We start from the raw sequence: 26120 nt of genomic DNA, 5'->3' as shown, positions 1-26120 counted from the left end.
GTTTCCTTCTGCTCATGTCAAAGCGCGATAACGACATTTTTCACCTTCAAATCCTCGTTTTTACCCCTCCACCCCACCAAGCCGCCCGCCCTCGAACCGTCGACGCGATAGATACCGAGACAAACAAGTAGCAAATGGAGGATACGCAACCTGACCTGAAATGGTCAGAAGCCTTCGCGGTGCTGCCACCGTCCAAGTCGGCCCCGAAGAACCTCCGCGGCGACAAGATCCTCCTGCCGCAAACAGCCCTCGAACAACTCCTCGCCGCCTCACCGAGACCGCCCGCACCCTCGAACTCGAGTTTCACATCCTACGATCCGTTCAATCCGTATGCTCGCTCGCAGCAGGCAGCGCATAGAGACACGTCTCAACAGCTGCCCAATCCCTTGATGTTTCGGCTCGTGAACCAGAAGAACGGAAATGCCGTTTATGCTGGCATTCGAGAGTTCTCCGCCGAAGAAGGCGAGGTCGCGTTGGGGCCATACCTGATGGACGCCCTTGGAATTCTGCCTTCCGACTTTGGCAACGAAGGCACCGACGACGAACCGATCGACCTGGAATCCGACATGGTACACGACGCCAAGCCGACGGTGACAGTCCACGCCAAGCAGCTGCCCAAAGGCACCTACGTTAGACTGCGACCACTAGAGGCCGGGTACGATCCTGACGATTGGAAATCACTCCTCGAAAGACAACTGCGCGAAAGCTATACAACGTTGACGAAAGACTCGGTGTTGTCGGTTCGCGGTGTCAAGGGCGAGGAGTTCAAGTTTTTGGTGGACAAATTTCTTCCCGAAGGAGACGGCATATGTGTGGTCGATACGGATTTGGAGGTCGATATCGAGGCGTTGAACGAAGAACAAGCACGCGAAACGATGCGCCAGATCATGGCCAAGGCCCAGCCTGGCACGGCGAACGGCAGCTCAAAAGGAGGCGAGATTGACGTGTGGAAAGCTGTCGAAGGCCAGGTGTTGCCTGGCGAATACGTCGATTACGAGCTGCCGTCCTGGGACCGGAGCCGCCCATTAACGATCGAGTTGACGGGGTTGAGCGACGAAAGTTCTGTGGACTTGTTCATCAGTCCAAAGTCGACCAGACAACGAGCTCTCCCACGCGACACCGAACATGTTTTCGGTAACTTCAGTCCTCCGACAGACGGCACGAAGTCGATTATCATTCAACCGACGAACGTAGAGCTTGAGAATGCAGAGGAGCTTCTCATATCTGTGCATGGGTACCCATCAACAAACGCTTCTGGGACACCGGTGTCATTCTTCTTAAGGGCCAAGGCAGACACCGCCCAAGGTTCGAATGAGAAGCCAATTGACCTCACTGATGGTGACGCGAGATCCCCCGACGAAGAACAATGCACCAATTGTCAACAGTGGGTCCCGAAACGGACAATGGTGTTGCATCAGAACTTCTGTCTGCGGAACAACATTTCTTGTCCTAAATGCAAACACGTCTTCAAGAAGGGATCTCCAGAGTGGGATTCACACTGGCACTGCGAACACGACGACGCTTTCGGCGACTCCTCCTCCAGCAAGACCAAGCACGATGACGTTCGACACACAGAGCGGCGCTGTCCAGCCTGTGATTTCACGGCCCCTTCTTTGGTGGAACTGGCATTGCATCGCACAAGCGTGTGCCCAGGGAAGCTAATTCTTTGCCAATTCTGTCACCTGGAAGTACCTCAGGAGGGTGATCCTCTTAACCCCTCGGCCGAAGTCATCTTATCAGGTCTCACAGCGCATGAGCTCGCGGATGGCGCTCGAACTACCGACTGCCATCTATGCTCAAAGATTGTCCGCATGCGTGACATGGCTGCCCACATGAAGCACCATGAGCTAGACAAGGTGTCCAGGCCGAAGCCTGACATATGCAGAAACGCCAACTGCGGACGGACTCTTCACGGTGTCGGATCGACGGGCGCTGTCGGCGCGGGGACGGCGATGGGCCAGGGCCCCGGCAACGAACTCGGCCTCTGCTCCCTATGCTTCGGGCCTCTATACGTCAGCATGCATGACCCGGAGGGCAAGGCACTTACGCGTCGCATCGAGAGGAGGTATCTGAGCCAGTTGATGACCGGCTGCGGGAAGAAGTGGTGCGGGAACGAATGGTGTCGCTCAGGAAGGGCCAATCTCGGCCTCGAGTCGAAGGGAGCTAGCGCGCAGGCTGCACTTCCTCTTGTGAAGCCGCTCGTGTTGAGCATCCCCAACTTGCAGGAGCCAATGCACTTTTGCGTTGATGAAGGATCTCAGCGACGTAGGAAGTTGGCTGAGATGATCGCTGGGGAGGGAGTTTGGGACTTTGAGTGGTGCATTGCTGCGTGCGAGGCGGCATCTGGAGATTTGGATAAGGCGAGAGAATGGCTTGGCAATTGGGCGCCCACCAGGTAGAAGGACATGCATAGGTATAGAACAGGCGTTATGGAGGCACGGAACAGATGGGAGACGATGAATGATACCATATAGACGTTGCAGCACGTTGTACGCAGCAAAGAGAGATCAAGAAGCATGGAATAACAAGTGGTACTTGAAACAGCCTATGAATGGCGCCTGCCCAACCATTATTCCAACTGTCACCATATTCATACATCCTAGTTTACAGGCTTGATTGCAATTCATGACATCGCATTTTTCGACCTAACCATCAACTTTACAGCGGCTGATATCCAGGACTCTGGCTCACGTACGGCGACCTACATATTGTCAGCCCTGTCCGTTGTCTCCATAAAGAGTAACTTACCTCAAGAGATTCTTGGCTCCAACAAGAGCAGCAGCGCCGCCGGCATAGATACCCAGCAACCTACTCCAGCCAACGTTGCCATAAATGGACTGTCCGACACTGAGCGCAATCAAGTCATACACGAGACATCCGCCAAAGATCCAATCGCTGGCTGACGCGAGCAGTCCGAATCCCACACCCGTGAGTACCTTCACCGCGGTGGACGGCTGCTGCCCGACAAAATAGGCGACGGACCCGTTGTGCAGAAGATCTAACACGCCAATGCCAGCAAACGTCTTGGCCACAACATGTGTGAGAACAGAGTTGATAGACTTGGTGTTCATCTTTGGGAGACGGCTGGCGATGAAGTAGAGCTGGGCGAGACTGTTGATCACGACGAAGACATTGGAGGTCTTCAAGTCCGAGTTATTCCAGAAGATCATCCAGGCTACACGTAAACTCGGTTAACATCATGCGCAGTGGTGGTCTTTGTGCGAAATTTGAACTCACTCGCGATGCAGAAGTTTCCGAGCGCATAGAACGGCGCGAAGTCGACCATGGTCGCGACATCTGGTGCCATTTGCTCCGCCTTCGGGTCGGCCTTGTACAAGCGCCAGAGCCATGCCAATTGGAAAAGCTGCTGCGGGAAGAAGAAGGCGGCGATGAACATTGGCTGCGGGGAGAAGAAGGACAGGTTGGCGTCGTGCACATCCTTCATGTTTGGGGTGCTGAGCATGCCATAGTTCTGGGCCGCGAAGTCGACGGCGAATGACAGGGGCGCGAGCCACTTGGCAGTTGAGAGAGAGATGCCCATTTTCGATTTTGGTCTACGTGATATGATTACTGTAAGTTGGTTGTCGATTTGCTGTGGGATGCGGTCTTTGGTAACTTGTAATATGGGAGTTTGGGGTATTCGACCTTTTCAATGATCACAGAGACGCTTTGGCATGACGTTCGCATTCGTCGCCCAGGATGAGTAGGGTGGTGTGACGCCTACAGTCGGCGTTTGTAATGACCGGTTTCCGAAGCGCCGGCACACTTACAATGGCTCAGAAGTTCATCGGCTCGATCGCAGTATCGATGTGATGCACTTACGTCGACCATCGAGGTCTCATACGTCATTGACTTTCGGGGCCGAAACCAGGCGCCGGGTGCCTTCCGTGTCCTCCGGCTTGCTCGGCCCCACATCCGGTCAGTCCACTCCGATTTCATCCTCTTACGATACTGAGCCGCCGGCGCACCATACGCTCTCCCGGAATGAGGCCCCACAAAAGACTTTGTTATCAGAGAGCAGGCAGTTAGCGCGTCAAAAGCTGGCCTTTCGACGTCAGGACAGACAACCAAGATTGATGATGTGGGAATATTTGTGCGGGCAGCAGAATAAGCCGCCAGTTTCGCTGAATCAACTGGTCCAAGTCATCACTATGGAGAGTTTTCGGCCCTCTAGGCGTGCGAAGTATTGTGTGATTAACGTCTTATTACTTTCAAAACTGGTATAATTTTCATTCCTTGCCGCTCGTCGTCTCATTCCGTGGAACTTTAGGACGATACGGTTGTAAAGGCGTCATAATGACCTCGTCGTTTGCGCCGTTGTGTCTCTCAGGCTCGGGTACTGTAGATGAAGCGTCGGTGGTGGCCGAGGAAACTCGCAGAATTTCCTCCGCATCGTTATCGACAGTGACAGAGACTCTCGTCGGCCGGCTCAAAATGCTCCCTGGGTAAGTAAGGGTTGTTCCCGTCAATCCTGAATCCTGGCCGAAGCCCTCCTTTCCATATCCATCATCTTTGGCATCTGGGCGTCTTTTCCTCTGTATATGGCCAATTGTTGGAACCGCTGGTCCTTCTAGGTCGTCGGTAGAGCCCTCGAGCCTGTCTCGGAACCATGGCAGCTTCTGTACAATCTTGCGGAGAGATGGTACGCATGAGCAGATGATCAAAGTGCTGACCTCGGCTTCAGACCAAATGATAGGAACGGCAAGGCCATCTGGGGGTCGTCAGTCGCTTCCTCGTCGGGGCTATTGGTAGGATACTTACACGTATCATCGAGTCCCATTTTCGTCACGGAATGCATGCGAATGACGGATATTGCGCACACCCTTTGAACTGGTCAGAATAGAAGGCTTAATGACGTTTTTTTATGAAGGAGACTCACATGAGACCCAGAGAAAGCATGGCAATGAGACCTAGTCGTTTGATGAGGGGTAATTGTAATCTCCATAACGTGGGAATAGGCTGTATGAAGAGTATCAAGTCGGTGCAAAGGTTGAAGGCGAACTAAGCGACAGTCAGTTTACGTGTGGTCGACATCATGAGCGAGTTCAACTTACACCAACCCACCACAGCACGGGAAGATCAAGGCACCGCCCCGGCATGCTTGGCGCCCATGCCTTGGCGATTGGTTGGCATTGAAAGATTGGTATCATGCTTTCCTCAATCGCTTGACAACAAAGAAACACGATGACGGTTTTGTTCAGTATGATGAGTCGTTCGTCGGGAAGCATTCGGATGTAGAGAATGGCAAACGACATTTTAGCTAGTGCGAGGGCATAGCTGTATGTCGAGGACGTCGATATGCCTAGCTGTCTTCATGTCAGAGATATGTGTGAGGGCAATTGGTTGGTACGGTTATGTGTACTTTGAGGAAGCGTTCGTAGTCCTGGGGATTCACGTCACGGTGGTGATGACCCAAACCAGAATGGGCCGCTGCAGACCAATGTTATCATGGAGCTCGCACAGTCATTCAGATGATAGTGAGTGCATACAAACGAGGGTTTGAGCGAACATGGCCAATGATAGAAGCTTCGGAAGAGCGACGTTAGCCACATACTATTATCGACAGTGCTCAAGCAGATCAACGTACCCAGCTGACGGTGATAGTTACTAGGCCTAGGTCAGTTACAGTGTTCAACCCTCCCAACGCATCACGACAACATACCATCGTCAATACCGTATGTCCTCAACCTCAGTCTCATCGCAATCCGTGCCGACATTACGAAAGTGGTGAGGCATATCATAGCCGCCGTTGCACCTATGAGTTCCTTGACCAAGCCGTCTGCCATTGTGCTTGGCTCAATCAGCCGCCGCGCCGCTATGGTCGTTTCTTTCTCATAGGGATATTCGAGAATTGGCGAGCCATTTGCTCGGGACCAGAGTAGTTGCAATTAATCGCGAATGCGTTGTGGATGATACGTCGCGCCTCCACGTTCCAAGTCTGTTGGCAGTTCAGAGCATCATGCCGCGCACGTGAGGTAGTCATGGACACATATGACGAACGGGAGGTGAACGAGAAGAGCCTGGGTTTGCATACAAGAAACTTGTCAAGCAATGACATAAGGGGGCAATCTAGCTTTCAACGTTGGCGCTGGGCGGGCAAAACTCAGCCCGAGTAGATTTATCAACAGAGTTCTCGGATATGTTGTATACTAGTCAGTTATTCGAGCTGATCTAGAAGCAGTACCGAATTGGTTAGTAGGGAAGGTGCAAGCTCCCCGCGAAGTTTCGCTCCCTGGAGCTCCGTCAGAAGCAGAAGTTTCCTTTCTGGTACACACTTAACATCAGGCGATTCTGCCCAGCCTACCTCTTTCGAGAGGCACACTATTCGCTCGCCGGTCTTTGACTTCGGTGTTTGGACAATTGATGCAACTTCAGCGTTCAAAAGCAGGGAGGTGCTTGCTACCAACTCTTTTCCGAAGAACAGTGTTTCCGGAGGGATGATCAATAAGGCGTAGAGTCTGACCTCACGGCTTGGGCCATGCCGTGAGTGTTTCAAGACGTGTAGGAAATAAGCTTTAGTGGTTTCCTTGAGAAAGTCAGACAGGAACTAATCGGAGTTAATCCCATCATACAGTGAACGAGTGAAAGGTCTTGGCACCACGTGCGCTCGACAGCGGATCCCAGCGGCGACTACATTTTCATATTGTACGACCAACGGCGCCTAGACCTTTACAGTTCAAAAGAGGGGATAGCTTCAGCTCAGGTTGAGCGTGTTTAGTGATACAACTAGGGGTGGAAGACTTGCGCGAGTCGTTCACACACCCTCAACTCGTTCCGCGTAACTCAACGGGAGCGACTACCTACCGAAGACCTTCAGTATGAGCACCTAAAAACATGTTCGCAGATCTCGAATACTGCTGTGTAAGATGGTCGGTGATCTGTTATTCCTTATGATACAAAGCGACGGTAGCTTGAGTAGAACTTGGCATGGAAATAAGTTGTTCAGGTGGCAATACCCAAGCCAGTGTCGCATGAGATAGGCAAGACGTGCCTGCAACAACCCCTACGTAATTCTCATAGATAACGTCAGATGACGCCGGGATCGACCACCACGTTACTACATCAATCTATGGACCTTGGGACTTTCCAGGTGATACTTGGACGAGGTCTGATGAGTTCGTGACGCTCCAAATGAAACCAGGAAGGGGAAATATCTTCCTGCGAGACACGTGCCAAGCTGTCCCATGGCCCCAGATTGTACCTTCCATTCTCACTGTGACGGCCTAAGGCCTGCATGGGTTCTTACTCGGTTGCTGATCCAGGATCCTGTAAAGGTTACAGGCGGCAGCGTAAGTCATACCATAAATACGCTCAATGGATTCTGGTTGTAATGCTACATTGAAGGTTGATGTTAGTAAAAGCAAAGGTTCGGCGTGTATCTACTGAAGCGGGGGACGCAGCGATTCGTTTCCGTCCTTCATCTTTACAAATGTCATTTGGGTACACGCAGGGAATCGGTTACTTTTCTTGGAGCAGGCAGCTATCTGTTCCGGTTATCCGCGAGCGTGTAAGCCGCGACTACATTACCATTTCGAGAATCCGAAGGCACTTGTAAAAAGTTCGTGGTGCGGGGAAGGTTTTAGGGCATAGATTTGTCACTCTCTACTACGATTGAACTTATCAACAACTTCGAAATGCCAATAGGCTGTTGCCTTATTTGATCACATGTGCAACAATGTTCGTCTCGGTGATCGATTCTTCATCTTGCAGTATCAGGGAGAGATACATGCTGGGTTTTCAGAGCATAAATCCTCATAGGACATTGTGTTACGCAGGGTTTCTGCTGAATGTCAGCCATTCCTATGGTGGACATACAACAGCTGGGCAATAATAAGCCCAGAAACGCATCACATGATTGCTGGACTGCGAAGTTGAAGCCTGAAATCACGCGAGATACATCTCTGGTATCAATGAAAGCGTTGTGACTGTCCGCCGTGCGGTATATTACTAGACTAATATTATTCCGAAATTAAATCGCTTGAAATCAAACGTTTCTAAGGAGCTACGTGGCTCAACCAGGGGCTGCTCAAGTCAGTGTAAAAACTGGCGCCCTTCACGGTTGTTGGCGCCCCGGGCGTGGTGACATTGCAGTTTGTGATCCAGTTGCCCTGAGACTCCAGCTTGTCGGCAACATATTTCCGGTAGTCGTCAAGCAGACAAGAAGATCCAGGACCGCTCTTGCATGAGGGGACAGGATAAACGGCATCGTTCAAACGAATGCGGACGTATGTTGCGTTGTGGGACCCGGTCGTCGGCGCAGTCGAATTGGCCCTTCTGACAGATGGAGATGACCTGCGGCATGGACTTGTTGAGTTTCCAGAGTTGCCATTTCCAAGCACAATGCAGTTGAGGCGCTCGAATGCAATGGTTCCCCTCATCGTGGTGTAGCGAGAGCTCACGAAAAGACGGTTCTCGTCCTTTTCTGTGCTTGAGAGGGGCTCCTGCTCATCGAAAACGCCCGATGCCGTCACAAGTTGGTTCAGTTGTCCATCATTGAGGAATGACATGATGAGCTTGGGGAGCTTGAAAGAGCTTCCGTCCGCGCGCTTGCCGGTCACTGAAGGGCCTTCGCCAAACAGACCCATCAACGCGTTCAAGTACGGTGTCATCATGGTGGAAGGAATGTCAGTTCCAGGACCGACTCCGTAGTAGTAGCGGAGGTCCTGGAAGTATTCGTACTGAAGGAATTCCTCGTCGGAGAAAATGTCACACCAAGGAGACAGGCGACCAGTGATCTGACTCTCGTAACCGCAGAGATAGGGAATCTGCGAAACGTCGTTCTGAGTGAGAGTGAGATTTCCCTGAATCAACCCCTGAAGGCGCTCGAGGATGGGCGGGATGTAGACGTTGTTCCACTCAGAGACGTGGTCCCCGCCTTCCGTGTCATCGAATGCCGGGCACATGTCCGATGGCGCCAAAGAGTCGCCAATGCCGCCGGGAAATCCCTTCGCAGTGACAGAAACCACATCTCCAAACAGCGTCGCGTTGGTGCCCAGGTAGCCGCGAATGAACAGCTTAGCGGTTTGAAGAACTCGGGAATAGTTGTTGGCCCAGACCATGAAATCCTCGCCCTCATTGTAGAGATCGGGATACCTACCCGTGTTAGCAAAACTCTATTGTGTGTGTGTGCTTTGTCGGTTTGCGGCATTTACCTAGTTCTCAAAGTGTAGCCAAGATCGTGGGCTTCCTTATATCCAGTCGGGCTCAGGTTCGAAATTTGAGACGAAGGGTTCGTCAGCACAGTCCGCCAATTGGGCAGAAAGCTGAGACTACCTGAAGCCGTGTAGTTTCCGGCTTGGAACTGTAATCAAGTCCATGTTATTGAATTGGTCTCTGACGGTGGCCAAGCAAATTAACTGACTCGTTCTTGCATAGACACCCAGCCGTTGTACGCGCCCGGGTCCGGGTAGCGTGACCCGTGTCGAGACACGTAGGCTGCCTGGTCGACGAAACAATTGTCCGGAATGTCCGATGAAATGCCGTTGACATTCGGTCCTGGTGGATGATTAGATCAGGTTCACGCTGGATTCGAGGAAATGAGAGAACATACCTGCATACCATGGACCATTGGCGCCTAGATGCTCAATGGGATGCTCGGCGCTCTCACTCGCGGGGAGATTGATGTCTTGGACGGGCGCGAGGAATCGGGATTGAGCGTCCACCAAGCCGGCAGCAAGGCAGACGAGACCGAGCTTGGAGTTGACCATCTTGAACGACTGGCTTCTGATTTCGTGAGACAGATGGCTGGCACCACGATTCCCTACCAGAAACCATCCATTACAGGTTCCGTTGTATTTTATATATTCTCTACCAGACTCTGGTCATTACTTGTCGGACCGGCCTTCACCGGCCACGTGCTGTTATCATGCTGTTTATTTTCATTGACCTGCGCGGACAAGCGTGCCGATGCGGGCAGAGTAACATTGGCACTCTGCAGCACGTGAGAAACTCTTGTCTTTGATTTGAGGATCTAAACAAGGTTGTGGAGTCGCAACGGTTATTTGGTCCCAGAAGAGACGTTGTCCCCGCGATTGCTTCCACTAGCGCTACCGTTAATCATTGCCTCGGATCCGGCCCGCTGCCCGGAAGCTGAGATCGGCCAGGGGTTTCGTCAGTCCACACGTCATGACCGATAATGTCGAGCTGGTCAAGCTCACCGCATGCCTCAACACACACCTTAATAGTCGAATCCCAGTTCGTTCACCGAGGTGGTAGGTAAGCCGACTGGTCATGAAAGACTCGGCGTAACCAACCAGTTTCGAGGCCAGATCCAAGCACGTTTATTCAAGTTCATAATACCTTGAGTGATGCGTTCTTTTTTTCTTTAAGTCTAATTCGTTTGTTGAATGTGCCCTTCGACCCCGGCCATTTGTGATCCGCTTGCAAGACATTCTGCTCCATCCCTAGAGCAAGACTTGCCAAGTTGGCTTGAGAATACAACTTTCTCACTTCTCAAAACAGGGATCTGGGGAGAAATACCCAGAGACAACATTCTGATGCACAAGATTAGCATACAGGATCTGTGTATTTGCGCCTGCGCATGCTCGGTGCTGCCGATACGTCCTGTTCCGACATGAGACCAGCATGGCTATGGCACTGAAGCAGCTCAACTAGAAAGGTCATGACGATTTGGGGCACTTTGAGTAAAGTGGAGTGAAGATCAAGAAAAGAATTGTGCTGATAGCACCAGACAGTAGAACTGGGTTTCTTTATGACGCTTGGAATTGTGAGGGCGCTTTAAAGGAATGGCTGAAGTTAAGTGTTTCCAGCAACTTTCAGTATCTTCAGAGTCGAACAACCCGCGGCCGGCTTGAGTATGATGAGAAATGAAGTTAAGATACACAGAGCCTTACTGAGACCGAATTCTTAGTTTTAAAGCCCAGCATTAACGCCAGTTTTCCACCACCCCCACTAGCATTCCATCCCATGCAATGATAGCGTCCTTGCACACAGGTTTCTGAATACCTAAAAGCTTTGGAAAAGATAAGAGAAAGTGCCATCGGTTATGAAACGGTGTGACCGGGTTGTCTAAATAGCGACAAGACGCCCTCCAAGTTGAGAGCCGATCGGAAGAGTTACTTCATGATTTCTACAGCGGATCGATTTCAGCACCAATTGAAGCGACTTCAAATACGTTCCGAAGTCGTTAGTATGAAGATTCTCCGTCAGATTCGACAATCAACTTGCAGCCGTAATCAAGGCTCTGATCTGAAGGCTTACTCGTTCAACTCATCTGGAAATCATGGCCAAGTCCACAGGGAAAGTGAAGCCGTGAATCCAACATTGAACCAACATTGAAGCTAGCAACCAGAACGAATGGCAAAATCATTCAACGGCGTTTCTTCTTTTAGTCTGTTTGATATCCTAATTCAGGATTCTTCCGCTGGGCCTGCCAGGCAGTTATGAGTCGAGTGGTGACTGCATCTTCGTGACGATATATGCGTAGAAGAAGAGCTGCTCTAGTGTTCAAAAACGAACAGAATCCATCGCAGTTGCAGGCTTCAACGAGATTATTCCGCCTTAGGCCAGTTTCGTATAAAGAGACCGCAACTGGACAGCATATGGTGAAAAGCTTACTTTGCTCGCTGCTACGTGAGCCCTACCTTGATCTCACATTTTTCTTGAAGTCTATTAGTTACCTGAGACTGAGAAGAGACTTCGTTTTTCGACACTCTTCTCGGCTTTCTAGGTTTTGACACTAAGTAGAGCATTCCTGTTCTACCACGCCAAATCAATGTCAAGAAATGCATATGAGGTGATGTACGAAGTTGTAATTTAGAGCCTCTAGATAACATACTTAGGAAAGCCCATAACACGAACCCGAAATAACGCTTCGCTTCATTGAAACAGCCACTGGCCGTTATGTCGTGCGTCAGGCGCTATGGCCATATGCTCGCGACTGTTTTCCTGCCGATTCCGGCGACTCGGGCTGCTAGTTGGACCCGAGTGCCGCTCGGGTCTAGAAACCCGACCGAGCCAGACAATCGCACAGAAAAGTTCGGCCTGGTTGGGACGTGAGAGCCGTGGAAGCCATTGCAATGGGAGGAATGGCTGGCTGGTCTGACGCATATAAGTCCCAGTCTGCTGCCGCTGAGTTTTGACGTAGGAGGAGTCCATTATCTAGAAGTCTACTTTTCTTCGCAATGTCATACGACTTTGGGAACAAGCTGGTACGGCAATCGCAGCACGCAAAGGGCCTCCTTGTGCCGAGCAAAGTGTTTTCTGACAAGCTTAGTTGAGTCTTGGAGGTAAGAGCAATGTATTGTTTGTAGTCTTCTGTGGTATGCTACCAACCGGTCGGAGTTCTCATATCCAGCCCTTCCAGCGACGTCAGTTGCCGATTGATGAGGTCCGGGTCGGTCATTGCCAACGGATCCCACGAAGCTGCGGCATCTAGATACCTGGAGAACATATGGTCGATCGGCGGGTGTGCATCGTGGGATACCTCAGTTGCGCCATGGTTTGGGTGTTGAGAGGTATGCTCAGTTCCTACTCTGACCCGGCTCATATGTGGCACCAGGATCTCCCTTATTTTGGTCACATAGATCGGCTCATCTGGCTGAATGCCATGCTCGGAGCAGAGATAATCCTCTCTGACCTTCCAAGCTTTCAAGACAAACTTGGCAAGAGCCATGTTGTACTCTTGGGAGGGATCGAGGAACTCGGGATGATACTTGTAGACAGCGGGCAGCTGCTGCCAACCTCGTTCAACCAGACTTCCTGTGGTCCTCTGGCTAAGTTGTCCAACCATGTAAATGACCACGTCGTATTGGAAAATAAGCTTGATAAACCAGTGAAACCCGGGATGTTTGTTCGATTTGTACGCGTTGATGTTTTGTTCCGTCGTCATAACGGACCATTTGAAGAGATTATCCTTCGGCGTCAGGATTTCGCTCCCCCACTCGGGCTGCTCTTGCGGCGGGCATGTTGTCTCTTTCACCTTTTGGAGTATCAACGATTTTATGAGTGATGCAAACTCGTGGACCGGACCTGCCGAAGGGTCGGAGTTCTTGTCTATGACGCCATTGAGTCGGTCTTGGAGCGTCTTGATGAAGGATCCAATCTGAGCGGACTGAACTTTGCTCTTCCTCCCAGAACTGAGCGTACTGAGCTCGTTGTAAAGCATCAAAGCCTCGATATCGGGTTGCTGTCGCATGCAGTGTCCGATTTGATAGATGAGCAAGGGCATGACCATTTCCGTTGGGCCTTCGCGATCTTTGTATCTCTCGGTCGCGCCGGTGTGCAAGTCGGCGTCATTCAGGTTCTTCGGAAGCTTGCAGTCACTTGGCCGAGGGAGAAGTGATTGACTGAGGCCAGAGATCATGGAGAACTTGCAGTCGAGCATGAAGATTTGCCACCAAATTCGACGCCTCATCTCTGTCTCAAAAGGGGGTAGCCCGAGCAACTCCCCATCTCGGTGAAGACCCATCTTCTGGGCGATTCTAACGCAAATACCATTCAAGATCCAGGCGCCGTGAATGTTGCAACGACCCTGTATTGACATCTGTATAGCTCTTAGTAAGTCTAAACTCACTCGAGAGAGAAGGGAAGGCGTACCATGTGAAGTACTAATGCCTGGAGCGTCGTCAAGTCGTGTGACTTGAGAAACTCCGCCCGAAACAGACTTCTCCTTGTGCCACTCGCAAACCGGCGAAAGGCAGCATTGGTACTAGAACCAAGTACATTCCTGCACTCCTCTTCGGTCATCGCAACCACGGACATGCTGTAGACCGCAAAGAGAAGAGCCTCGACGTTATGCGGAAGAGTGCCGGGATTGCTGGCAGCTTCGACCACGCAAGGCTGCAGTGTTGGCGCATGAATGATCTTAGTTAGGGAGTTTACCCTCTCTAGGAAGATTTGCCATAACCTGAATATTTGACTCGCATCGGGGTATAAGTCTTCGGGGTGCTGCTCAACGGGAGAATCGCCGCCAACAAGCAGGTAGTCGCTGTAATCAGGCATCGAAGCCCCGGGATCCCATTCGGGCTGTTCTTTCCCTTGTACATCGTCTTCCTTGTCCACCAGTTCTCTCATACAGCGTAACTAAAGCACCAAGATCAGAGAATGCGCAGCCTTGTTTGAATTTCCAGGAACTTGCCTCTTCGTATACCGAGGCCCATAGAAAGTTGTCCATGAATCGAACCGAGCCATCTTCTACTACGAGCTTCCCAGCTGGCTTCCAATTCATCTGGTTGTTCTCGTAAAAGGGGATATTTGAAGATTGCGTCGGGGCTGCTGTGATTGTGTCGTCAAGAGGTTCTTTACTGGCAGCGGCGTACTTGGCCAGGAGCTCCTCGCACCGAGCGAGCCGGGCCTGAAGTTCTGCATTCGGTCGCCTTCTTTTCCGTATTGGTGCTGGAATACTGGGACTGCATGTTGCTTTGGACTATATCGTAAGGAGTGAGCCGAGGACCAAACTTCGTGCAATGAAAGGATGGGTTGGATGAACGACGCGTAGGAGCACGAGACGCGCAGGCTTCGAGATTTCTACACGGCTGGAATATTGATGAGGAACGACAGGGTCACATACCTTGATGCAATTTGCACACGGGTACTTACGGTCGCACTTGACTTTGCGGCGTTGACACAGCACACAGGCTAAGGGCCGTGATGCTTTTGACGTGGACTTGTCCGATGGAGATGCCGACATGGCGTGAGTTCCTGACGGCAGATGTGGGATGGACACCAGGGACCTGGAGCAGTTCAGACTGCCGACAGCGGGTACGGGTATATCAGGATTGAAGAGGGAGCACGTCAGTCGGTGTTCGGCCAGTGATTCGGCCGATAGGCGATATTTCCCTACTAAAACTACAGGGCAACCAATACTGTATTTACTGTCTGTAGAAAAGGGGTCCAGGGAGCTTAAATCCCAGTCCTTGTCATTTGCTTGCGGAACGCTCGGCTTCTAATCCCATTTTTAGTGTAGCACATCAGCCAGTACGACTCAATGACGCTTTGCCGTTGTTAGAGACTGAAGTGCCTAGTGCTAGAGGAAAGTGCTCTTTCACTGTTCTGAGAAGGGCACTTTCATTGGGGCTGCACGTCTACCGCCCAATCTAACATCATGTTGTTAGGCGAAATATTCCTAATACAGAGATATTCCATTGTGTCGTCTCGAAACTACCAAAAGCCGACCGCTGTACGATGCAAGGTAGGCATCAGTTGTATTTCAGCAAAGACTGTCAGATGGCGACATGAAGTCTCAATTACATTTCTATTTCCTTAGAAGTGTCCCATGAAGCTGAGCTTATCATCTCGACATGTTATCTTCTGCGCTTTATCAACTCAGGCTGCCCAGGGCCGTCGATCCTACTACCCTGCTGGACCTGCTTGGGTTTGATTGACAAAAAGCCCTCTTCTCGCGGATAGGGCAACCTTTACTCAAACTCTATTGAAGCAAGTCGATTGAGCATTCACCTCTCTAAGGCCGGTTCTCTCCAATCACAGGTTTTTCGTATAGCTCGTAAACGTATTTGAAAGCGTTGACACCTTCCGGCGGTAAGACGAAGGCTTCCATACAGTCGGTCCGTGATCAAAGTTTGGCCCACAAGGCCTACTACCTATGCCCTGCCATTCCTGCAGCAGGCAAAGTCAAATTCCAAGCTTGAGCTGATTCATTAAAGCAGGGAACAGGGGGCCAGTTCAGATGACGATGATTGCGGCTGAAGCTCTCCTGACTGGAGAGCTGTTGACAACAATATATTTATGGTGAATTCCTCCAGCTAATATTCTCATAATAACTACGAGTTCTTGGCTTGGGTAATGGTGGAGTCATATATACGGCCCAAGATCAATATGCCCATCTCCATCAAGGAGCTGGAAAAGATTGAGGTCGCCAAAGCCGTGGTCGCCATCGATCCTGCCGTCCAGCACCGACAAATCCGGCGTACGCGGCAGCGAGCTCGATAAACTCAAAAACGAGGCATCCATATCTGCGAACGAGGGCGACCCGAGACCCAAGAAGTTCGAAACCGAGTTCGTCGCTTTGACTGCCGCTTGCCTATCCGCGCCCAAGGCCGCTGGAGTCTGGTCGTGAGCGGCGGAATGGGGGGTCTGTTCGGACTCCGCGCTGTCACGGGGCATGAGCCCGAACAGTTGTGACGAGCTCTCGGTCCTCTGGAGTCTTTCTTGAAGTTCTTTCTTTTCGAGGTAGTCGAGGGCCGCGTTGAGGAGGGACTTTGCGATGAGAGAGTACTGCGAGGCATGCGCGTCTTTCTTCGCGAAGTGCTCCAAGACCATGATCGAGTTGCGGGTGTATTTTTCGAGTATGCGGCCGAATGATCCCAGTAGCCCGACACCCAAGATGAGAGAGGATGCAAACAGCCATGATCTGGAGCAAAGGTGGCAAGGTTAGCGTCATTTCTGTGATTCGGCGGAGCGTCTTGTTTCATCTGCTTACACGATGAGTGGCATCTGCGCTCTGAGAAATCCTCTTTCTGTCAAGCCCACCAGAATATCAACCATAAAGCTCGCGGCATCGATGCAGGCGTCAGCAAGCTTAGACTTGCCGGAGATAAGACCAGGCCGGCTCGAAGTATTTCCAGCTGGTCCTTCTGCCAGCCGCTTGTGAAGCTCGTACATGAGAAACGGCCTTGACACTAGTATGACAGCTGGGAATCATTAACTACACTGGGCTTGAACTGGTAGGATGGGCGAGAAGGAGTATATTACCATAGTAGTAGGAGCAGAGTACTTGACATGCCCCCGTTACCTTACTTGGGTCTTCCACTGCGGAGGGATTTGATACGACCTCTTTCAGCCTTTGGAGCCACCGGATAGACCAGTCCCGCAGCTGTCTCGAGATACCCTCCGTCAATTGGTAGGAGACTTTCTTTCTTGAGTAAACCTCAACGACTATGCCCTCTGTGATGAGGAAGATTTGGGCTGAAGCGTTGAGGATATCGAACGTTTCTTGTCCGTTAATGTCATCCACAGCTCGATAAGGTACACTGCAGTCCACGTCTGAGGTAGCAGGTGGTCGACCCATCGACGTGCTGAGGAATAGATCCAACACACGAAGGCTCTTCCATAACCGGTCTCTGTCGTCCGTCAGCTGTCAGAAAGATTGCACAATGGGGAAAGCGGTCCATCATCAAACTGCATACCGTTGCCTTTGAATCTCTGGGCCAAAGCGAGAATTTATCTCAGTGCGGTGTATACCGATAGAGTAGGCTGCCCGTACCGCAATACCTATTGCGTCGGATGAGTCCACGATTCTGAAGATGCAGGTTCGTGTAAGAAGGACATACCAAAAAACAGAAACGCCCCATTCATTTGACAAGAGCCCAACATATAAAGCGTCACCAGTATAAACGTCTGAATCGTAGGGACATTGATGTTGCCACTGAGATTCGTTAATGCCGTGTTTCGTGCGTATTCGAAGTACGCCGAAGAGAGATCCTCTTCTGCGGACTGATAGCCTATGGCGAGGACGAGATAGAAAGCGGCGGATACGACATCCTGTGATCGATGGCTCTGTTGGGCCCAGGCGCTGATCTCATCCACGAGGCGCACATGGTCAAAGAGATCAACGAGACCGCTGGTCTGTCATGGGAAAAATGAATTTGTCAACGGTTCTGAGAGTAGAAGAATGGTCTTGTCGAGTTATCTTACCACTGCATGGTACGTCGCAATTGCCTGGGGAACCGTAGCTGGGTGGAGGGCGGGCTCGCCAGTGCCGGAGAGATGTGCTGGCGGTCGGAAGGGCGGGTTCTCAGTCTGATGAGCGAAGACATGAGGGTCAACGCGAGAGTTGACCAGCTGTCGGACAGTTTGAAAGAAGGATAAAGGTGCACAGTCTCCTATGAAGACTGAAAAAGTGGCATTAGATGGAGCACGAGTTTAAGTGAAGTGTCATTGATGGAACATACTCAATTTGCCTTGGGCGTCACACAAGAGTCGCGCTTCACGTGGCACTTCCGTTTCTTCCTCGGCCAAGGGATCGTGACCAGAGTCGGCCGGAGCCTCATCTTGTCGATCGGGGCCGTTGTGCACAGACGGAGATGGAGTTCTCGGAGTCGGCGCCGGGGCTCGCCGTCTTTGCTGCGGAGAGTATCGACAGGTTGACGGACGTTGGCGTCTTATACAGTAGCTACATGGTAACTTGCCATCGCATTTGACTATCTCCGGTGTTAGACGATTTGCTACATTGACAGAAACGCCGGATGACGGCGGTGGTTGAAGGAACTTGAAAGCTTCATCATTCCGTGTGCCATCCGTACACCCCTTTCTTACCCACCGGATGCCTTGAATAGCTTTCAATAATACTGGGGAATGAATTTTGGTACCTTTTCTAGCTTTACAGCTATCACAAGCATTTGCGACTCTGGTGCGAACATAGGTGTGCGGCGATGACTGCCGCACCGAGACATCCTCCATTCTGCTTGGCCGCCGATATCACCTTCAAGGAGAGTTAAATCGCGGAAGAGAGGCGGGAAGATCGGACGCGGAGCGAGAAAGCCATGTGCCGAGGGGGGTTCAAAGTTTTCCGTACCGGAATCCATGCGACGCTAGACCTGGTCTAGCAACGCAAAGGGTTGACGAGGGAACTTTCGTGACGACAGCTTTTTCACAGTTGTTCCGAGAGTAAGCACGTTGACGGTTGCACTGTGCACCCGGCCCCAATTTCTATGACATGACACCCACCTCTCGAGGATCCTGGTCATGCACCGCCATCATTTCTGACCATTCCCGTACAACCGGGCCTTCCGATACCGATCCGTTCTTTTTCGGCCGCATATTGTGTGGCTCTCGTGACTCGAAACCGGAAACGTCAAGACGTTTTTGTTACGTGAGCTAAGCCGAAGCCGCCCGGAGGCGGAAGTAGAGTCATTATGGCGGGACATGTGTGAGTTCCACCCGGAAACAACCCGTAGACTTATTCCGCGACTTGCGGAAGTCTTGACTTGTTGAGCGTACGTCTGTTGCTAAATGACATTGCAGAAACATGATGGATGATGTCCTCATCTCCAACAGTATGCTCAAAATGCTTCGTGCTTATTTCCTTCATGTTTGTGCTGATGAGGATTCCAAGTGTCTGCTCCTTTGTTGCGATCGTCTCTTCGACTGCTCATTTCCCAAGGCCCGTTGATGCAAAAGTCTTTCGTGAACCATGTTCGAAGTCGACTGATCGAGAACCCCGTGTCTTTCCCAAACATTTATGGAATCTTGGGCAACGACGGTGGACTTTCTCAGCAATGCCTTGACTATCTCGCTTGGAATCGATGTCTGTTTTCTGCCAAACTAGCCAGAGAGTCTCTGCAAAAGTAGGCTCTCATGATTCGCACATGAGGTTTGAAACTTTTTATTAACTGTTGCAAGTTTGACTCAAATCATTCACGCAATGGCTTTGGTAAAAGATGAAAACCCGGGGTCGGCGGAAGTCCTCCAAGCCTCCTTCAGGGTAATCGACGGGGACATTGTTCAGGCCGTCCAGGCTCTGAAGGAAACAAAACCTGACCCAACTCCCGAACTCGAAGGCCTATTCAGCAATCTGATTCTGAACTTGGAAAGCTACAAGAAGGTCCACGATAGCTGGGACTCGGATAATACCGAACACCAGTTCTCCCGTGGTGAACGACAAGTCAAAGACGCGTTTGCTGCCCTCTTCCCACAGACTTCAGCAGCCGTTAACGGGAGATCGCGAGCCAAGACACTCATGTCTCTGAACATATCCGCGCAGCCAGATTTCGAAACCTTCAGATTGGGACCGTTTGAGTTTCCGAGACTCTTTAACGGGCTGTGGCAGTTGTCTTCTCCAGCGTGGGGTTGCGGGAGTGCTAAGAAACAGGAGGAAGAGCTAATTCATCTGGTACAGGCGGGCTTTACCGCCGCTGATATGGCGGATCACTATGTCTGTGTATCGTCTGGTATCTTTCTTGTCTGAAACAGCTAACCAATGAATTGTAGGGAGATGCTGAACTAGTGTATGGGGCTTTCAGAAATCGACTGTCCCCGAGTGTTCGTTCGCAAGTCCTCGCCGCAACGAAATGGTGCGTGTTCGCACCACCGACTCAAACTATCACGCCAGATTTCGTGCTCGAAAAGGTCAAAGAAAGATACCGACGCCTCGGTGGCCGAATCGAGTTGCTGCAATTCCACTGGCACGATGTGAGTCCAAATTTCACTTTTTCACACAAGTGCAACATATTGATGGAACCTGGCTTATTCGTATCACTAACATTACTCGTCAAAATTAGTACTCAGCCAAAGAGTACCTCAATCTCTTGGTTGAGTTGGTGCGACTGACTGCAGTCCACCCGAACCTTGTGTCGACGATCGGACTATGCAATTTCGACGCGGAGCACACTGTAGAAGCTTGCGAGTATCTGATAGCCAAGACAGGGTCAGTCGGGATTGTTTCAAATCAAGTCCAGGTACGTGAATTCCATCGTCTGCACTATGAGGGTGAGATTTAACTGCTGTACAGTTCTCAGTACTAGACTCCCGGCCCCTTCATCTCATGGCTGGTGTCTGCGCGAGATACGGACTCAAGCTCTTGACGTATGGCTCATTTGTATGCAGCTCCCGCAAAACTATTGATCAAGGTTGTTCGTTGGTTGACATTTCTAGTGCGGTGGTTTCTTATCAAATCAGTGGCTCGGTCAGCCTCAACCTGACGTCTACGCCGAGTCTACAAACTTGACGCCATCACAGAGAAAGGTGCGTTTACGAAATCTTCCCCCTCCTGGTATATCTAGGCTGATCTGATGTAGTATTACGACATGATCACGAATTGGGGAACTTGGAAAGACTTTCAACAATTACTCGACATTCTTTCGACGGTCGGCCAAGAACACGGAGTAAGCGTTTCGAACGTCGCAACTCGTTGGGTTCTTCAGCAACCATCCGTCGGCGCAGTGATCGTTGGAACCCGGCTGGGAGTATCAAGTCACGCAGATGACAACCTGGCAACCTTTGGCTTTATCTTGACCGATTGGGATCTTGACAGGATCAACGGTCTGGCGCTGGGCCCGAACCGCGGCAGGATGAAGCGCTTATTCCATAGACTGGGAGACTGCGGGGCCGAGTACCGTACTGGCTATCAGCACTCAAGTTGAGACTGGTGACTTCGATCGCTAGGGGCAAAGGTGCTCTAGTCTTATGTTTGGTCAATTTAGTGGCATATCAACCCGTCTTGTGACTGAATCAATTGGTACTAAGAGTCTCGATGCAGACCCTGGACTTGAAATCAGGTGATTGAATCCTCTCCCATGTGTTATCTCACAGAGAGACGTCGCCATTTAAAGAAGTTCGACTACTCATTCACATGAAGTCCCTCGACGGATCGGCGATGAGCGTTGAAACTGAGAGAGTGGTTCCTGAAGTACCCGATGCCCCAGCCACATCCTCACGGATGGAAGCTGACCACGCACAGACACACACATCCGAGATCCGATTCCGAACGCCCCTCAGAACCCGAACGCGGAACTCATACTTTCCCCATTTGTGGATCAGTCGGCACATGAATGGGCGCAGCGATGTTGCACACGGAAATAGGGTCTCATTCCCCTTGCATTAGTTTGGTATTTTGCTAAACATGCAGCGCCGATGTCGTCAAACTGCTCTATGGATATCATGAAAAAACAATGTCTCGTCAAACTCTCAAATCACCTTTTCGGCCCCTGCTCCAACTGTCCCGCTTGGAGCGTCTCGTCTCTTGTCTGCTTCAAGAACGGCATCAGTGCCGTCCCGCCGGTACCCGTGAGCTGCTCGTCCTTGACGGAGGAGGCACTCGCCAAGTCAACCTTGGCGCCGTTGTACGCTCGCTTGGACGGCAACACGATGTAGCGGGTGACGATCTGCAAGTGCTTGTTCCTGAACTCCGTCATGTTCTTGGTCGCCATTTGGTACGCCTCGCGGAACCTCTCCTGCTCGGGTGTCGACGCCGGGAGCTTCGCGAACTCGCGGATGCTGCCCATCCGGGAGACGTGCTCCAGGAAGCGCTTGTGGGGACCGGGCATGTAGTCGCGGACCTCCTCGTGGAACGCCGGCGCGCCCTTCTGGCTGGGAGCGGACTTGCTGGCGTGCGGGTTGCTGTTTCCTTCCGACTTGTGCTCCACGCCCATGACGATGTCGAGAAACTGGATGAGAGAGCTCTGGCCGTTGCTTCCTCCCCGCAGCTGCTGCCAGCTTCCGCGGCCGTCACCTTCGTCGTAGAAGACGCCGTTCGGCAGGCCCGCGGCGGCCATGTTCTTGCTGCCGGCCAAGAAGGGGCGGATCTCGTAGAAAAAGACCATCGGGTCGCAGTGCTCGTACATACGCTCTAAAAGTGCACCGATCTTACGAATGTTTGCAGACAGGCCCTCGAGAGCTTTGGTGATGGTTTCGTAATCCCTCGTCTTGATCGATTCCAACGCGTTCATCATGTCGGTCATGATGCGAGCACCTTGGGCTTCCATAGCCACCGAAACGAGATAGAACCAAGCTTCATCCTTGGTTCCAGTGAAAGTGTGAAGAGATTCTAGAGATTCGAGGTCGGCGAAGTCGTCTGTTCTTGACAAGAAGTTCCACAAGTTCAGGCCGGCGTAAGTGGCAACGGGCGGGACCTCGAGATGTTTTGATACTCGCAGGAGCGGCACTGAGACGGATGGGGGAAGAACCTGGATGGGATGTGAGAATAGACTTCTGATAGTTGACGAATGTGAGTCTTACCTCCTCGGCCTTTTCTCCGCCCCAGACATAGGCGTGGGTGAAGAAGGTCAAGATGACATAGGCTCGCCTCCACTGAGCCTCATCTTGTAGCTTGTCGGTGGACAAAACTGGCAGTGCATCGACTTCTCTCCTCAGCTTTCCAGCCTTGAGAAGTTCCGGGAGGTGCTGAATGATCTTCTCCCATGGTGCGTAGTAGGCATCCGGGAGAACCTTTAGTGGCGCCTCTGCCGGAAGAAAGCCGTTAGGGGTGATGGAGTATTTGTCGAAAGAAAAGACGTCGTCTTGAGACTGCTCAGCAGACAGTGGGAGAGCGTGGGGAGACATGCTGGTTGGCTGGTAAAACTTTTGAAACCGACAATACGAGTAGACTAAAAGCAACGCTTTCGAGGATGAATGCAAAGTCAGAGAAGGTTGGTTGAGATGAAGTAAAAGAGTCAACGTCAATGCGAGTCAGGGAACAACGAGGTAAAGAAGTAGTCTTTCAATTTCTGTCGTAAAACCTGCTGTCCCCCTTATCACTTGTCAAGTTCCATTGTCGCAGGTCTGCTGAGGGAATCTCTCGTCATCCCCATTGCGTGTGTAAGTGGGCCAGAACCCGACACCCGTCGCGTCGGTTACTTGCGGAAGCGCTAGGACGGAGACGGATGCGGATGGCGGAAGTATGTGGGGCCGTGCTTCGAGTTTGCGGAATGACGATGCCACGCTATCTCTCACTTCCTGGTGGCGGCCGGGTACAAAGACGAAGAAAACGCCCAGACTGGGTTGCAACTTGTGCCATAATTCGGATTTCTCGATTCATCAAGCAAGTTTCCAGTGATTTTATCATACGATTCCACAATGGAGTTCGCCGCCTTTGCAGAACAAATCCGCTCCGGCCGCCCGGCCAAGTTCCCCGCAAATGCAAAGACTACCGAGTACGCCCAGCAACTCGACGCCCAGGACAAGTTGAGCCACCTCCGTGACGAGTTCATCATCCCGACGAAGGGTTCTCTCAAGAAGAAGGCGTTGAACGGTGTTCTTCCCAGTAAGTCTCAACTGGTGCTTTCACGCCGGAACTCATAGACTAACCCTCCTTGGTAGACAAGCAAGCCGTCAACGGCCACGTCAATGGAGCCAACGGCGCTCACTCATCAGAGCAAGATGAGACTCCCTCAGTGTACTTCTGCGGAAACTCATTGGGTGTCCCGCCAAAGGCTGTGAAGGAGTACATCAACGCCCAGTTCGAGACATGGGCTTCAATCGGTGTCAACGGCCACTTCGGCGGTCTTGGTAACTCTCCGCTGGTCTGCTGGCAGGACATGGCCGAGGACGTCGCAAAGAAGAGCGCACCTATCGTCGGTGCCTTGCCCGAAGAGGTTGTCATGATGAACACTTTGACTGCCAACCTGCACTTCCTGATGGCAAGCTTCTACCGCCCGACAGAGAAGAAGCACAAGATCATTCTGGAATGGAGGCCGTTCCCCAGTGACCACGTACGTATACAATACTCAGTCCTTTTTCAACTCAAAAAAGCTAATGGTCATCAGTACGCAATTGAGTCTCAAATCCAATGGCACGGACTGGACCCCGCCAAGTCTATGGTGCAAATTCAACCGGACGAGAACTTCTACATCTCAACCGACTCGATTCTGAAGACGATTGACGAGCACGCGGAGGAGACGGCCCTGATTCTGCTGCCAGGTATCCAATACTACAGCGGTCAACTCTTCGATATCCCTCGCATCACCGAATACGCTCAGTCCAAGGGACTCGTCGTTGGCTGGGATCTCGCCCACGCGGCTGGTAACGTCGAGCTGCAGCTGCACGACTGGAACGTCGACTTCGCGGCCTGGTGCACATACAAGTACCAGAACGCCGGACCCGGCGCCATGGCCGGCGCCTTCGTCCACGAGAGACACGGAAAGGTCGACACGAGCGAGGGCAAGCCCAAGTTCCGCCACAGGCTCACGGGCTGGTACGGAGGCGACAAGTCCGTGAGATTCAACATGGACAACAACTTCCTGCCCACCGTCGGCGCCGGCGGTTTCCAGGTTTCGAACCCCTCGGCCCTCGACCTCGCCGCGCTGTCTGGAGCGCTTTCGGTGTTCGAGAAGACGTCGATGAAGGACTTGAGGACAAAGTCCCTCGTTCTCACGGCGTATGCTGAGCATCTTCTTGATGGTATTCTGGCGGATAATGCTGGAAGCGAACCGCCCTTCAGGGTACTCACACCAAGGAACGCCCACGAGCGTGGTGCTCAACTCAGTGTTTTGTTGAAGGATGGATTGTTGGACCGCGTGGTAGACTCGTTCGCCGAAGAGGGTGTTGTGTGCGACAAGAGGAAGCCGGGAGTCATCCGTGTCGCGCCGGTCCCCCTGTACTGCACATTCCAAGACGTGTGGAGGTTTATGGATGCTCTGAGGAAAGCTATCGCATAATTTCAGTTAATGTAAATAACCTCTAATACCAAGCGGTTTGATTTTCAGAACTCAATGAGGCTGTCGTGAAGGCTTTCAGGTCCCTCGACAAGTCGGTATTATCTGTGACAGGAACGTGCCTGTAATAAATTCATCCCATTACGATGTCTCGCATTAACATATAACTTCCAATACTAGGCCAGCTTGGTGGAAAGAAGAAGACCTAATTAGAAAGAGAAGACGCTCAGTTGAAACGAAATGCCACCCAAGTCTGCTATGGTTCTATGCCAAAAGAATCCATAGAGGTAAGAATTTCAACTGAGCCCATTTAGATTAGAATTAACGGCAAAGAACATCACAGATTCTAAGCTGGCACTCGAATGATTTTGACGGCCATATTGATAAGCTGTAACGAAAGCTCTAATCTCCATTCGTCGACAGAATCCGGCATCATCATTGTTATCGTCATCGATCATCCTAGCCTAGAACGCTTGTGACACGAGTAGGAGCCATCTCAAGATGTTTTTGGCATCAAAAGGATGTGCCGAAAGGCCGTAGGAAGTTGGCCAAAAAAACACATATCTGCATGCAGGATCGGCAGTACCGTGGCCCACAGCGACATCAATTCTTGCATAGAGTGAAAAGGATGAAGACGGCAGGCAGAAATCGTGGGCATCACCCAGCTGTTCGTCCGTCACAAAGCAATACTCGCCTTGAAAGCGGGTGACATCAAAGCCTGTTACGTGATGTGATGCCGAAGATGCGGATCCGAATTACAGCAGTGGCGGAAATGAATGGTCTAGCTGTGACAATGTCCGTAGCATAAGACATTAAACAATGATGCCGGGCCAAGCGGAGTTCTTCCTCTACGGGCCGAAGCCTCTCGATCTCGAGCTGAAATACGAAAACGGTCGACGCGGACCGCAACGACTAACAATCAACGGGGAGAAGGTGGCCCAGATTTTCGGAAGCCATCTGGGCAGCTCTAGACTCTTCCCAGCGCTAGTCGCAATTAAATCCCCGCAGCTCCAACGAGCTTTGTTTCTCGATGCATGCAGTTTCTCGCAGCCT

General features: G+C 51.5%; 9 protein-coding genes across 9 annotated transcripts; 3 read left to right on the top strand and 6 right to left on the bottom strand.

Annotated features, from left to right (window-relative positions):
* Nucleotides 1-134: 134 nt before the first annotated feature.
* On the top strand, nucleotides 135-2399 carry CkaCkLH20_02228 (ubiquitin fusion degradation protein; the record flags this gene model as incomplete). The annotated part of the gene is made up of 1 exon (XM_038884947.1): nucleotides 135-2399. The coding sequence occupies one exon, from the start codon at nucleotides 135-137 to the stop codon at nucleotides 2397-2399; it is 2265 nt and encodes a 754-aa protein (XP_038749735.1).
* Nucleotides 2400-2658: 259 nt separating this feature from the next.
* On the bottom strand, nucleotides 2659-3541 carry CkaCkLH20_02227 (uncharacterized protein; the record flags this gene model as incomplete). Its single annotated transcript, XM_038884946.1, has 3 exons — nucleotides 2659-2701; nucleotides 2749-3175; nucleotides 3238-3541. The coding sequence occupies 3 exons, from the start codon at nucleotides 3539-3541 to the stop codon at nucleotides 2659-2661; spliced, it is 774 nt and encodes a 257-aa protein (XP_038749734.1).
* Nucleotides 3542-4229: 688 nt separating this feature from the next.
* Nucleotides 4230-5786, bottom strand: CkaCkLH20_02226 (uncharacterized protein; the record flags this gene model as incomplete). The annotated part of the gene is made up of 8 exons (XM_038884945.1): nucleotides 4230-4711; nucleotides 4762-4823; nucleotides 4880-5001; nucleotides 5055-5306; nucleotides 5363-5430; nucleotides 5490-5526; nucleotides 5588-5607; nucleotides 5663-5786. 8 exons carry the CDS (start codon nucleotides 5784-5786, stop codon nucleotides 4230-4232), a joined length of 1167 nt encoding a protein of 388 aa, XP_038749733.1.
* Nucleotides 5787-7994: 2208 nt separating this feature from the next.
* Nucleotides 7995-9707, bottom strand: CkaCkLH20_02225 (histidine acid; the record flags this gene model as incomplete). Its single annotated transcript, XM_038884944.1, has 4 exons — nucleotides 7995-9093; nucleotides 9153-9301; nucleotides 9362-9495; nucleotides 9551-9707. 4 exons carry the CDS (start codon nucleotides 9705-9707, stop codon nucleotides 7995-7997), a joined length of 1539 nt encoding a protein of 512 aa, XP_038749732.1.
* A 2579-nt stretch (nucleotides 9708-12286) lies between these two features.
* CkaCkLH20_02224 (C6 zinc finger protein) lies at nucleotides 12287-14328 on the bottom strand (the record flags this gene model as incomplete). Its single annotated transcript, XM_038884943.1, has 4 exons — nucleotides 12287-13504; nucleotides 13558-14043; nucleotides 14111-14235; nucleotides 14280-14328. 4 exons carry the CDS (start codon nucleotides 14326-14328, stop codon nucleotides 12287-12289), a joined length of 1878 nt encoding a protein of 625 aa, XP_038749731.1.
* A 1443-nt stretch (nucleotides 14329-15771) lies between these two features.
* On the bottom strand, nucleotides 15772-17760 carry CkaCkLH20_02223 (fungal specific transcription factor; the record flags this gene model as incomplete). The annotated part of the gene is made up of 6 exons (XM_038884942.1): nucleotides 15772-16330; nucleotides 16400-16610; nucleotides 16717-17039; nucleotides 17106-17190; nucleotides 17250-17544; nucleotides 17614-17760. 6 exons carry the CDS (start codon nucleotides 17758-17760, stop codon nucleotides 15772-15774), a joined length of 1620 nt encoding a protein of 539 aa, XP_038749730.1.
* Nucleotides 17761-19342: 1582 nt separating this feature from the next.
* Nucleotides 19343-21059, top strand: CkaCkLH20_02222 (uncharacterized protein; the record flags this gene model as incomplete). Its single annotated transcript, XM_038884941.1, has 6 exons — nucleotides 19343-19852; nucleotides 19909-20109; nucleotides 20199-20375; nucleotides 20429-20515; nucleotides 20572-20661; nucleotides 20715-21059. The coding sequence occupies 6 exons, from the start codon at nucleotides 19343-19345 to the stop codon at nucleotides 21057-21059; spliced, it is 1410 nt and encodes a 469-aa protein (XP_038749729.1).
* Nucleotides 21060-21608: 549 nt separating this feature from the next.
* Nucleotides 21609-22977, bottom strand: CkaCkLH20_02221 (indoleamine 2, 3-dioxygenase; the record flags this gene model as incomplete). Its single annotated transcript, XM_038884940.1, has 2 exons — nucleotides 21609-22601; nucleotides 22654-22977. 2 exons carry the CDS (start codon nucleotides 22975-22977, stop codon nucleotides 21609-21611), a joined length of 1317 nt encoding a protein of 438 aa, XP_038749728.1.
* A 513-nt stretch (nucleotides 22978-23490) lies between these two features.
* CkaCkLH20_02220 (l-kynurenine hydrolase 2) lies at nucleotides 23491-25070 on the top strand (the record flags this gene model as incomplete). Its single annotated transcript, XM_038884939.1, has 3 exons — nucleotides 23491-23677; nucleotides 23734-24125; nucleotides 24180-25070. The coding sequence occupies 3 exons, from the start codon at nucleotides 23491-23493 to the stop codon at nucleotides 25068-25070; spliced, it is 1470 nt and encodes a 489-aa protein (XP_038749727.1).
* Nucleotides 25071-26120: the final 1050 nt, after the last annotated feature.

Source organism: Colletotrichum karsti (assembly GCF_011947395.1).
Source record: "Colletotrichum karsti strain CkLH20 chromosome Unknown Scaffold5, whole genome shotgun sequence".
Lineage (NCBI taxonomy): Eukaryota > Fungi > Ascomycota > Sordariomycetes > Glomerellales > Glomerellaceae > Colletotrichum > Colletotrichum karsti.
Note: the sequence above shows the minus strand (reverse complement) of the source record. Positions and strands in the feature narration are given on the sequence as shown.